Here is a 12,487-nt window from a genome sequence, read left to right as displayed (position 1 = left end):
AAAGCCCACCCCCTTTTTTTCCCCCTGAAGATCGTTTTTTTAACCAATTTATTGTTGTTCTATGACAGTTGTCCCATCCGCTCCCCCCTTGCTCTTCCCTGCCCCACCCACCCCACAGATGGTTTTACAAGAAGAAAGGGGGAGGGGTGCCTTCTCTTTTTCCTTCTGTACACACCATGCCCCTGACCTTGGATTGGAATAAAATGGCAGCTTGTGGGGCATTCAACCTGGATGCCTCCTCCATTGGTTTCCTATCGCTGCTGTAGCACATGGCTGTAGATGTGGGGTGTCCAAATGACATGGTGGAGTATGTTATAGTCCTGCAGGTTAGAGGCCGGACACGGGTCCCCCCAGCGTGGGATCAGGCTGCGGCATGGCTGCGTTGCTGCGGAGGTCCCGAGACAGTCTGTCCTCGCTGTGTCACGTCCCTGGGTCCATGGTCCCCTCCTCCACCTTCCCAGGCAGCGATGCCATGTGTCTTTGAGCCTCCTCCTGTGTTCCCATTCCTTTCTGGCCACAGCCAGGGACGTTCTCCCATTTCAGGGCCCTAAGTTTCGATTCTCTCTGCAGAGTCTGTTTTGCCACATAAGGTAACACAGTCACAGGTGCTGGGGGCTAGGACAGGGGCACCTTTGGGGGCTGTCGTTACTCTGCCTCCTGCACCATCCCTCAACTTTATTCTGGTGATACTGTCCGGGTGGACGCCTGACACACCTATAGGCCAGGTCTGCCTACCAGGTCCTCTCCTGGCCTGGCCTTTGTCACTTCCCACCCACATCACCTCAGCGACTCCCCTTCTCTGAGCCTGGGCGTCCTCATCTGTTTGACGGGTATTCTCAGCCTCAGCTGGACTGACGTTTGGGGCGGGCTGATTTTCTGTTGTGCATAGCAGCATCCCGGGCCTCCACCTACTAGATGCCAGCAGCACGCACCCCTTCCCCGAGTTGTGACACCCCAAAATGTCCCCAACTATTGCCAGATGTCCCCTGGGGGGAAGAATGGCCCAGTTGAGAACTGCTGTGAATAAGAGCCAGAAGGCTGAGCCGCCCTGTCCAGATAGTTGTTTGGCCTGATACAGAAGTGACCCGTGGGTGTCCCAGTCCCTTCTAATCCTGTGCACTTCTCCCTGCCTAGGCGTTCGGCCCGCTTTGGGCCCAGGAAGAGAAGGTGGATGGCACCTTATGGGGGGCAGCTGTGAGTGCGGCGCTCCCGCAGGCCCAGAGGCGCGGACGCCCGCACGGAGTTGGCACGGCCTTCCCCAGGGACACAGTAGCTGCTTGCCTTTCACCTGTCTGCTCCCCCTCCCACCTTCATGTTCATTTGCTTGCCCTGTGAACCAGGAACCTCAGCCATGTGTCTGACCTTTGACCCTGTGTTACATGTAGGTGGCCCTGGTTCAGTGGACCGAAAGCGTGGGCTTAACCCTGGTGGGCCGAGACCAGTCTTCCATGCAGCTGAGGACCCCTGGCGACCAGATCCTGAACTTCACCATCTTGCAGATCTTCCCCTTCACCTACGAGAGCAAGCGCATGGGGATCATCGTGAGGGTGAGTCCTCCTTCACCTGCGACTCAGAACGGGTCAGAGCCCGTAAGTATGTTCCGAGCGTCCCTGCGGCTTGACACTCTTTCTTATGTCGTCTGTTGCCCAAACGAACAAGGGAATATAATTCCCTCAGCAGAAGGAACATCGGTTCATCCATCGGATAGAACCCGCAAGAGCTGGTCAGCTTCTGGCCTACCCAGTTCTAGGGAGAGAGGTCTGAGGAATGTGGATTGGGTCCTTGTCGGGAAGAACGCATTTCTCATTGTATGCTGTTGTTTAATTACATGTGTATGTTTTTATTAAGGTGAAATTCCGATCATGTAAATGAACTGTTTTAGATGTATAATTCAGTGGCCTTTAGTATATTCACAATGATGTGCATCCTTGTCAAGTTTCAAAACATTTTTTCACCCCGAAATGAAACCTTGGGCCCCAGCCTTCTTGGCCCCGGCCCCTGGCAGCCACCAATCTGCTTTCTGTCTCTGTGGGTTTGCCTCTTCTGGACATTTCATATCAATGGCATCACACAATACATGACCCTCTGTGTCTGGTTCCTCTCACTTAGCGTAATGTTCTCAAGGTCCATCCATATTGTAACGGGTATCAGCACTCCCCTCCTTTTCATGGCTGACTAATATTCCATGTTGCTTCTCTCTTCATCCGTTGGTGGACACTTGGGTTGTTTCTGCCTGTTGGTATCGAGAATAATGCTGCTATGAACATATGTGTACAAGAAATTGAATACCTGTTTTCAATTCTTTGGGGTATATACCTAGGAGTGGAATTGCTGGGTCATGCTCAGTCAGTTACTCAATTGCTGGGTAATTCTGTCTTTTAAACTTATGAGGAATGTCCAAACTCTTTCTACAGTGCTGCACGATTTTACGTTCCAGCCAGCAATATATGAAGGTTCTGATTCTTCCACATCTTCATCAACACTTGTCATTTTCCATTTTTAAAATTATCGCCATGCTAGCGATTGTGAAGTGGCATTCCATTGTGGTTTTGATTTGTGTTTCCCTAATGACTAATGACGTTGGACATCTTCGTAGGCTTTTTTGTCCTCTTGTATATCTTCCATGGAGAAATGTTTATTCAAGTCCTTTGCCCATTTCTTAATTGGGTTCTTTTTTTTTGCTCTTGAGTTGTAAGAGTTCTTTATATAGTTTGGTTACTAGAGCTTTATCAGAGATATGCTATGCAAACATTTTCTCTCATTCTGTGGGTTGTTTTTTTACTTTATTGATAAAACCCCTTCGAGGCACATAAGTTACTGATTTTGATGCAGTCCAGCTTGTCTGTTTTTTTCTTTTGTTGATCTTGGCTAGGTGCCATATCTAAGAGTCCATTGCTAAATCCAAGGTCATGAGTTTACCCGTATATTTCCTTTTAAGAGTTTTGTAGTTTTTGCTTTTTAGGTCATTGATCCCTTTTGAATTAATTTTAGTATATGGTGTGAGGAAGGAGTCCATCTTCATTTCTTTGCATGTGAATATCCAGTTGGCCCGGCACCATTTGTTGAAGAGACTATTATCTCCCCATTGAATGTCTTGACACTGTTGTAATTAAATATCTTCAGTGAGGTTTTTTTAAAGAAATTTTTTAAGTTTATTGATTTTAGAGAGACATCAGTTTGTTGTCCCACTTACTGATGCAGTCATTGGTTGATTGTTGTACCTGCCCTGACAGGGATCGAACCCACAACCATGGTGCATCAGGGCAACACTAACCAACTGAGCCACCAGCCAGGGCTTCAATGAGTTTTCATTTGTATAATCACAAAGTTATTATTATTATTTTAAAATAATTTATTTATTTGTTCATTTATTTATTTTTAGAGAGAGGGGAAAGGAAAAAGAGAGGGAGAGAAACATCACTGTGTGGTTGCCTCTCACTGGCGCCCCCAACTGGGGACCTGCCGTGCAACCTAGTCATGTGCCCTGACTGGGAATCGCACCAGCGACACTTGGCTCGCAGGCCGACGCTCAATCCACTGAGCCACAGCAGCCAGGGCCACAAAGTTATTTTAAAAAATATACCATTCACTCAGTGTCATCATCTTGCCATGTTTATTTCAGAATTTCTTTTCATATTTTTGAAACTTCCATTGAACTACAACCTACACAGAGAAAAGCGCTAACATTGTAAGTGTGTACACCCCAAGTGTGTACAAAGTTACCACACCCATGTAACCAGCAGCCAGAGCAAGGAACAGAAGCCCACCCACCCATTTCTGGTCATGACATCCCCCATCCCTACAGGGATATAACCTCTGTCCCCCATTTCTATCATTGGTTAATTCAGTCTCTTGTTGAACTCCGTGTAGAGAAAATTGTACAGTATCCCTTTAGTATTTGAATTCATTTGCTAAAATTTACATTTCAAAGATTCATCTATACGTTTGCATGGATTATAGCTCAAAACATTCTTAAAGAAATAAAACACATTCAATTGAGGACCCCCCCCCCCGCCTCTACCCTTCTTTGATGTACTTCCTACACCAAGTTCCTTGTTCTTATGAATTTTAAAAGGCTATTATCAGTCATGTTTGAGTATAAATAATGTGTTACTTTTATTCTCTCTTTAAGTGGCATTGTAATATATCTATCATTCTCCATTAACTGTTTTTTTTTGTTTGTTTGTTTGTTTAACATCAAATAAACTTAATGTGAAACGCTTGCAGCCACCCTTGACCCTAGCTGACTTCTGGTGCTGGGCTGTGCACAGCACTGCTCTCCCTCTGGTCTGCTGCAGTTCCGTCTGGATAGACGTCAGCTCGCTGCCGCTAGCAAGAGCCCGTGTGCGTGAGGCTGTTGCAGGACGTCAGTGTTTCTCTGGGCAGTGTTCCCGGACGGAGAGATGCTGGGTTGTAGAACGTGTCCATCTTTCACTCTGCCAGGTGCCACCGACTCTTTCTCCAAAGGGCTTGTGTTCATCTCGGCCTCTACCGGCGCTCGCCCACATCGGGTCGCGTCAGGCTTGAAAAACTGCACCTGCCCAAAGCGTCTGAATGAACACCTCGTTTTCCTACTCGCTCGTGTGCTCAGAGAGAGCGCACTTTCCGTCCTGGGAGGCTGGTGACCCGGAGGCCACTTGGTTCTTAAACCTGGCTCATCGTCAGCATTGCCAAGGCAGCTTTAAGGGGGCAGATTACTTGGTTCCACGCCAGTCCTGATTTGGTACTGGGGTGGTTCCACACGGGTTGGCATGGCTGGAGCAAACTGCCTCGGATCATGAGAAATTTGGGAATAAGTGTCCTTCATCTTTTCTGGATTAAAAATAAAACAAACAGATGAGGATCTCCTTCACCCTATCTACACAGGTCTTTCTTGCTTTAGGGATCCAAGCTGTAGGTTCTATTGTAGTAATTAGTACTAATTAGTAGGATCGCTACTAGCGGCGACAGTAATAGTAGCAACACTCGGGACAGTAACAGGAACGGTAGTAACATTTCAATGGTGTTTGTTGCGTGCCAGTCGCTGTTCTAAATAATTTATATCAACTGATTCATTTAATTGATTAATGAGGTAGGTACCATTATGATTGGCATTTGACAGAGGAGGAGCTTGAGGTACTGAGAGGCTAAGAAATCTCCCCAGGTTCGCATAGCTGGAAACTGGTGGGGCTGGGATTCGACCCCACGCTCTCCGCCCCCGCCCCCACCCCTCCCCCACTGGTCCACACTCTTTAACACTAGGACCTGGGAGTTTGGGTGTGATGAGAGGGTTGTGGAAAAGCTCACGAGCCCCCAGAGTAATGTTGGGTAGTGCGTTAATTATGCATCACTGTGTAGCAGATCTCCCCCCACCTCGTGGCTTCTCTCAACACCAGGTATGGTCTCGCAGCTTCGGTGGGCCAGGAGGCAGGGTGAGGCTCAGCTCCGGGTCCCCGGCTCAGGGTCTCTCACAGGGGTGCTCCAGGGCCCAGCTGGGGCTGCGCCTGCCATCCCAGGTCCAACGAGGCAGGATCCCCTTCCAGGTCAAGTCGGTGTTGTTGGCCAGGTAAAATCAGTTCCTTGGGGTTGGGGGACTGAGGGCCTTAGTTCGTTCCAGGGGTAGCTGGGCAGAGGCCGCGCTCCTCCATGGCCACATGGGCCTCTCCGTGGGTCAGCTCCCGTGTCCCTGGCTTCATCAGAATGAGCAAGTGCATGTGAGCAAGACGGAAGCCACAGTCTTTTGTGACTTAACCTCAGAACTGATACCCCCCTCTGGGTTTCATCATTCACAGAAACGTACTGGTTTTAACTCAGAGAAGGAAAACTCTGACTCCAAAAAACCTCCGCTGCCTTGCGGCATACCTCTTCAGGGGAAAGGCTAAGGGAGTAAACCCCGACAGAAAATCCGGAGCCGGAGTCCCTAAGGCGGTTCGACGTTGTAGTCAACACCGGCAACTCCTGCGGCGCACCTGAAGCCAAGCTGTATTGACTCCGTCTTTCCCTTGGACCCTTCAGCTGCGAAGAGAGGGGGGGTCTGCTGCATGGGCAACAGCAGACCCTCCATATCACCCTGCCCAGGCTCTGTAGCTTCAGCGTCATCACAAGATGTCAATTCAACACGGGAGGAGACAGATACTACCATGTCACTCCCGAGTCGGACTGCACAGCCATTCTCGGCGGTGCAGATAGACTCTTAAGAAGCTACACCATCGTCTCTCGAGACGGACGGCTGCCGCCGCCGACGACTCAGTTGTTAGAAGCAGGTCACTGGGTCCACTACCAACTCAGTGGGTCACTGGGTCCAATACCAACTCAGTGGGTATAGACCACACGAGGGAGTAGCTACCAGGAGGAGGGGACCCTGAAAGCCCTGGAAGACAGAAACAGCTCCCTGAGGATCCAGTGGCAACAGCATGGGCGTGTTCTGAGCGTGACACATGGAAGGGGCTGGCCTGGCCCTGATGCCCGTGGGTACTTTTAGACTCCAGGGGGCGTGTATCCCTGGCACCTCTGGGGCCGGAAGGGAGCCTTCCTCCCACGCACCTGCTGCTTTCTCCTTGATCCTCCTCCGGCCCGACCTGTGGCTTCCATATCTTCAGTTCACATCTGCTGTCAGGGACATGCATGGCCCTAGAAGCAGCAGCCCGAGTCCCGTGGGTGGGTGTTTCCTGGGGAATGGGAGTCATTATCTCCTATGGAATTACTTTAATTATGTTCCAGCCTTTATTTTTCCATGTTCGAGGGTTGTGGGTTCTGCTAAAGTCGTTTCAGGGTTGAGTCATCACAGAACAGTCCCCAGTATCAGCCCCCCCCTAGAATGAGTGGGCAGGAGGGTACCCCACCCTTCCTTTAGCTGTAAAGGACCCTCATGCCCAGACACGTCGTATTTTATCAGATGTGGCCCCACGTCTCCCCACAGCAAGAATGGGACTCGTGCCTGGAAGTGTGGGATACTTGCTGGGTGGGCCAATATACCGTCTTAAAATAGCACTCCGCCCTTCCCGACTTATACAATATCAGCATTCGGTTACGGGGTTTGGAGCAAATCAATCTGTAAAGAAGAGGATCAAAACTGTTTGTCTTTATTTTCCCCACAGAAGACAGCCACTGTTACCTTTTCAGAGAATTTCCCTTCAGTTTTTTTTCTAAGCATGTATGAGTGTAAATGTTCATAAAGACTTGTATAAAATTGGCATTGAACGCCACATAAGGCTTCCTCTTGCTCCTCTCCAGTGACCTGTATATGATGAAAATTTCCTCATGGGATTAAACATGATTTTTTAATGATATTAACTTATCCATGGTGTTTTGTTGGGAAAAAAAGTACCATTATTTAATTAAATATATATATTTTTGTACGCTTAGGTTGTTCCTCAGTTTTCGCTGCTAACGCTACATTTGTGGGGAGCCATTTGTGGGGAGCCATCTCTGCGAGGCTGTCTTGGATGACCTGCTAATGTTATTTTGCTAATTTATCTTGGTTGCTGACCTGTCTTCCTCTTTTATCTTCGCTTGTGACGGGTGGAAGTCAGCATCCAGGGCATTTGGACCCGTTTAGCATTTTTGCACAAATCTCACTCTGCTGCCACCCCGGGGCCATCTTGCCTGCAGGGCACATCTGAAGATACCTGGAGACATTTTTGGTTGTCACAGCTCAGAGGGTGGTGCCCCTGGCACCTAGCAGGGAGAGGCCAGGACAGCCTCCTGACAGAGGAGAATCCCCCGCCAGTGTTCATTGGGTCGCAGCTGAGAACTCTCAGTTCCGGTGCCTCCGTACAGACTGACTGTTATCTGACACTAACTGTCCATTTCCTGAGGCAGGGACATTTGAGCTCAGGGATAAAGGCTCTAGGCTTGTTTAGTGACCGCTGACAGTTTGGGTCTCACTCTCGCCTGGTTCATCAACCCTCTTAACCACGTGTGGGCTCCGGGCGGGACGCGGCAGCGTCTTCTGGCGTTCACCCAGCGCCATTGGGTCTTTGCGCAAGTCTGTCTCCTCACAGCTGGGTGAGGCTTAGAGAGGCCACTTTCCCCGGGCATGTGTGCTTGTCCTTTGGAAGGGAGTCTTGGTCACCCGTTTGGTTTATTCTGTGCACAAGGTGATCCCCAGGCTCCCCGGGTGGAGCGATGAAGGCGGGTCACTGGTTCAGATGACCCCCTGTCATTGTTTGAACAGGTGCCAGCACCCGACCGCCGTGGAAAAAGACGAGGCCCCCAAACAATGCCACACAGCCAGCAGGCCTCTGTGAATTCACAGCGTCATCTTGCCATAATATGGGAACGGAGTACCCTTGTGATGAACTTGGCGGGAGGAAATGACTAACGGGAGGAGGCGGTCACCTCGGTGTTTGTATTGGACGGGATGTCTGAACTCTCCTGGGTCCCTCCTGGGGTAGAGGAAGCCGGGGAGGGGACCTTATTTCCTACATCTATGCTGCTCAGCACCGTTCGGGGGACAGAGAGAGGAAAGAAAACAACTCTGATGCTTTCATGTCCAGACCCCGCAGCTCCCCTTGGCCTGAGTCACAAGCAAGCGCCGGCATGAGCTGGCCAAGATAAAGTGTGGAGCTCTACGGCTCTCCAAGCGCAGGTGGCTGGCGGGTGCTCTTTAAGAGTAAGCATGCTGTTTTAAAAGATTGTCCATCATTAGAGGGCATTTGGAGGTTATTTTAAAAGAGGAAACTGTACCACTGAGTTGGCTTCATGTCTTTATTTTGTATGAAGACCTTACAGGCGTGCACTCTGGGGTAGAAAATTTACGCACGGGGTGGCGATGGTCCCTTGCCCGTCTCACTGCCTCTAGCCTCCCTGGGGTGGCATTGTTGAGAAGAGAGTCCTGGATGGGACAGGAGCCAGCCATTTCCCATCATTCCTCAAAGCCAAGGTTTCTCAGCCTTGGTGCTGTGGACATAGGAGGCCGGATGACTCTTGGCTGTGGGACCGGCTGGTGCATCGTAGGATGTTTAGCAGCACCCCTGGCCTCTCCCCACGAGATGCCATCACTACCACCCCAACTGTGACAACCAGACATTGCCACATGTCCCCTGGAGGTGGGGAGGAATTGCCCCCAGTGAGAACTTCTGGGCTAATAAGGCTGCTTCCCCTCCGTCACTTACAGAATTACTATCACTCAAACGGAGGGGACGTCTTCTGTGTATCTGGCCTTTGGCAACATACTCTGTTTAGATTATGTCGTCTAAGCTGCAGAACCCATGCCGTGGGAGTTGTCAGCCTCCCTCTTTTACAGGCGAGGAAACTGAGGTTTAGGGAAAAGGAGAAGCTGGGTCAATGGGGGACCAGCCGGGACCTGGCGCCAGGTCTCCCCATGTGATGCCTCTACAGGGGATTCCCTGCTCCCCAGACAAGCTGGTCGAACTGAAAAATCTCTAGCTAAGTGCTCAGGTACATGTAGGGGTTTGGGGTTCAGTGGTTCTGAGCTGAGGGGACATGTCTGGAGACGTTTTCTCTGTCACCCCAGGGGGTGCTGCTGGCATCTGGTGGGCAGAAGGCCAGGGATGCAGCGAAAGGTCCTGCCACACACAGGCTGGCCCCCAAAGCACAGACTTCTCCAGCCCCAGTGTTACAGTGCCAAGGCCGAGAAACCCCCATCTAGGTAATCATCTTCCCAGGTCTCGAGGGTGGACCACAGCTGTTGACACTTGGCAGTCCAGTGTGAAAATTTAAAGTTATCTTCCAGCGTGGGAGTTGTTCCTATTGGAATGGTGGCCACTTAAAAAAACACACACACACACAGAAACAAAGTTCTTACATCCTTTTGATCTTGCCTTCATCATATAATAGTTTTTCGAATGGTTTGAGTTTTCTTCTATTTTCGGTGGCCTTTGCCCCAGGGCAAGGCCCCCTCCGGCTTTTTATCTCTGGCCAAGTGAAGAAACGCTGGCGTCTGCTGAGTGGTCTCTGAGGCCATCTGTCACAGGAAGCGGGCGCGGGAGCGCTGCACGGATGCTCCTCTCGGTCACGCTTGCCTGTCGGCCCCTCTCTAGGACGAATCAACGGGGGAGATCACGTTCTACATGAAGGGAGCGGACGTCGTCATGGCCGGCATCGTACAGTACAATGACTGGCTGGAGGAGGAGGTGAGCGTCACGTGGGGACTGGCGGGTGGCCCCGGCAGCGTGCGCTGCAGGCCGTCCTTGCGGGGTGCGGTGGGGTAGGCCTCTGTGTTCCTTATCTGCGGCTGCGTCACACATCACCCCACAGTGTTGCAGCTTCAGATAACACATCTGTTTCCCATAGTTTCTGTGGGTCAGGAATCTGGGCACAGTGCGGCCGGGTCCTCCTCCCAGGGTCCCTCACGGGCTGCGGTCACGAGGGGTCGGCTGGGCTGGGGTCTCATCTGAAGCCTCAACCGGGGCAGGACCCGTGTCCAAACTCCCTCAGCGGTCGTGGGCAGGGTTTAGCTCCTTGGTGGCTGTTCGCTGGAGGCTGCCACGTTCCTTGTCATGAGGACCTTCCCATAGGACAGCGTACATGTGGCAGCTGGCTTTGTCAGAGTGGGCAAGTGAGGGAGCAGGGCAGGGCGAAGAGATGAATGTCACCTATTCTCAGGAGTGACCCCCCCTCACTTTGACAGGTGGTTGTTGGAAGCAAGTCACTAGGTCCAACCCACAGTCAAGGGAGGCGGTTATACAGGGGTGTGGGTACCAGGAGGTGGGATCACTGGGCCGCGTCACAGGCTCCTGTCCCAGGTGGTGACGTGGAAGCGGTGGCCGCAGGGAGGGAGGGCCTCTCAGGTTCATCCGGCCGCTGTTCTTTCATTTTCTCGGCTCCAGGTGGGGAATTCACCTGCTTCGTTCAGTAACATTATATCTTCAATTAGGCAGGTGGTTTGCCAACCCAGATGCCAGCGGGGGCCAGGCAGGTGACTCGAATGACTAGAACTGGCCAGGACTTGTTTCCTGACAGGCTCACACTCTGTGTGCTGAATGCATTGGCATAACAGTCTCCACGCGACAGCTATTTTCCGGGAGCGCGTGGGAGCGGTCGCCTTTCACCAGCATCGATGGTAGTTGTTGGGGAAAGCGCACCCTGCGTTGTCAGAGGTGGAATCTTACCACGTTGTCTTAAATTTCAGAACACGTGGGGCCACTCAAAGGGAAGCGTGTGGCCTGCAGGCTGTCACGACAAAGGTGGCCCCCTCTTTAGAAGGCTTCCTCAGGGAAGTCTGCTGAGGGGGAAGCAGTGTTCTGATTTGTCATCTCGCTGTCCCCTCGGGAGGGGCCTGTCCCCTTCAGCATCCAGCCCTCCCAGTGAGAGCTGGGGTGCCCTCCGCATGGCTCTGCTGACCGCCATCTGCTTTTCAGTGTGGAAACATGGCCCGAGAGGGGCTGCGCGTGCTGGTCGTGGCCAAGAAGTCTCTAGCAGAAGAGCAGTATCAAGACTTTGAAGTAAGTGGCTCTACGACCTTCTGGTTATTTTTTTCAGCCCTGCCTGTCTCCCGCCCTGCCCCACTCATTCTGTCCTGGTTGTGCTGATCCCATTTCTGAGCATAGCCAGCTCACTTTTGCCCCAGGGCCTTTGTACTTGTTCTTCTCTCTGCCTGGAACTCTCTTTCCTTGCATGGCTCACCCCATGGCCCACCCCCTCGCTTCCTTTGGCTCTCAGCTCAAATGCTGCCTCCTCCGAGAAGTCTTCCAGGACTCCCCATCTAAGACAGCCCCGTTCCATCACTCTTCACCCACCACCCCGTTTAACTTTCTTCAATTGCACTTATCAAAATCTGTAATGACCTTGTTTATGTGTATATTAACGTTCTTAATAATCTCCTTTCTGGAATAAAGTCTTTCTGAGAGCAGACACGTCAGTCTGCGTGGCTCTTATGTCCCCAACATTTAGGACAGCCACTGGTATGTACTATACCTCCTGGGAAATTTGGAATGAATTTCCCTCTTGGGACCCTAATTTTTTTCAGCTGTAGAAAATGTTAGGGTTGAACTAGATAGTTGACTTTTATGGCCAAGGGTTCCAACATAAATGTCTTGTCCCATAGATTGTGTGTCCCTTGAAGGGAAGGGTCTTCCTTAGGTCCCCAGTCCTGGCATAAAGCGCGCACAATGGGAAGGGAGAGACATGAGGCTGGGGAACAGGTTCTGGACTCTAATCCTTTCCACCCAGGGGAGCTGTGCTTGGCTCTGTCCCTCTTATGTGTTTGAGTTCTTCATAAAGTTTAAATTAACAGGAGTCCTAGCCTTGATCAGTTCTACCTTCCCTCCCATTTTAAAGGCATCAGTGTTGGGTCAGCCCATTAGGGGGTTTCGATTTTCTTCTAGGCCTTTGCCAACACTGTAGAGACAGGATGAACAGAAGGGTTGGGTATCTGATGGTCTTCGGAAGTGGAACTTTGTCAAGGCCCTTGGTTACAAAATGTATGTTTTGTGTGGGAGAACCTACTGTTTTCTCGAGATCTTGAGAGGTGCCCGTGGGGTTGGGGCTGTTATTGCAGCTTCATGGATAAAAACAATAGCGGCTCAGAGATGTTAAGTAACTT

The 12,487-nt window shown here is 51.0% G+C and overlaps 1 protein-coding gene across 3 annotated transcripts in view; it reads left to right on the top strand.

The window, feature by feature from the left end:
- ATP9A (ATPase phospholipid transporting 9A) overlaps window positions 1-12,487 on the top strand; it is a 101,169-nt gene that overhangs the window by 70,683 nt on the left and 17,999 nt on the right. For all 3 annotated transcript variants that reach the window (XM_090286573.1, XM_090286574.1, XM_090286575.1), the window contains exons 15-17: window positions 1,386-1,547; window positions 9,984-10,076; window positions 11,304-11,387. In XM_090286573.1, the coding sequence (XP_090142699.1) occupies window positions 1,386-1,547; window positions 9,984-10,076; window positions 11,304-11,387 (339 nt within the window). The remainder of the gene's footprint in view (window positions 1-1,385; window positions 1,548-9,983; window positions 10,077-11,303; window positions 11,388-12,487) is intronic.

The sequence above is a fragment of the Furipterus horrens genome, unplaced genomic scaffold (assembly GCF_987537825.1).
Source record: "Furipterus horrens unplaced genomic scaffold, mFurHor1.1.pri manual_scaffold_8, whole genome shotgun sequence".
Taxonomy (NCBI): domain Eukaryota; kingdom Metazoa; phylum Chordata; class Mammalia; order Chiroptera; family Furipteridae; genus Furipterus; species Furipterus horrens.
This window is presented reverse-complemented; position numbering and strand designations above follow the sequence as displayed.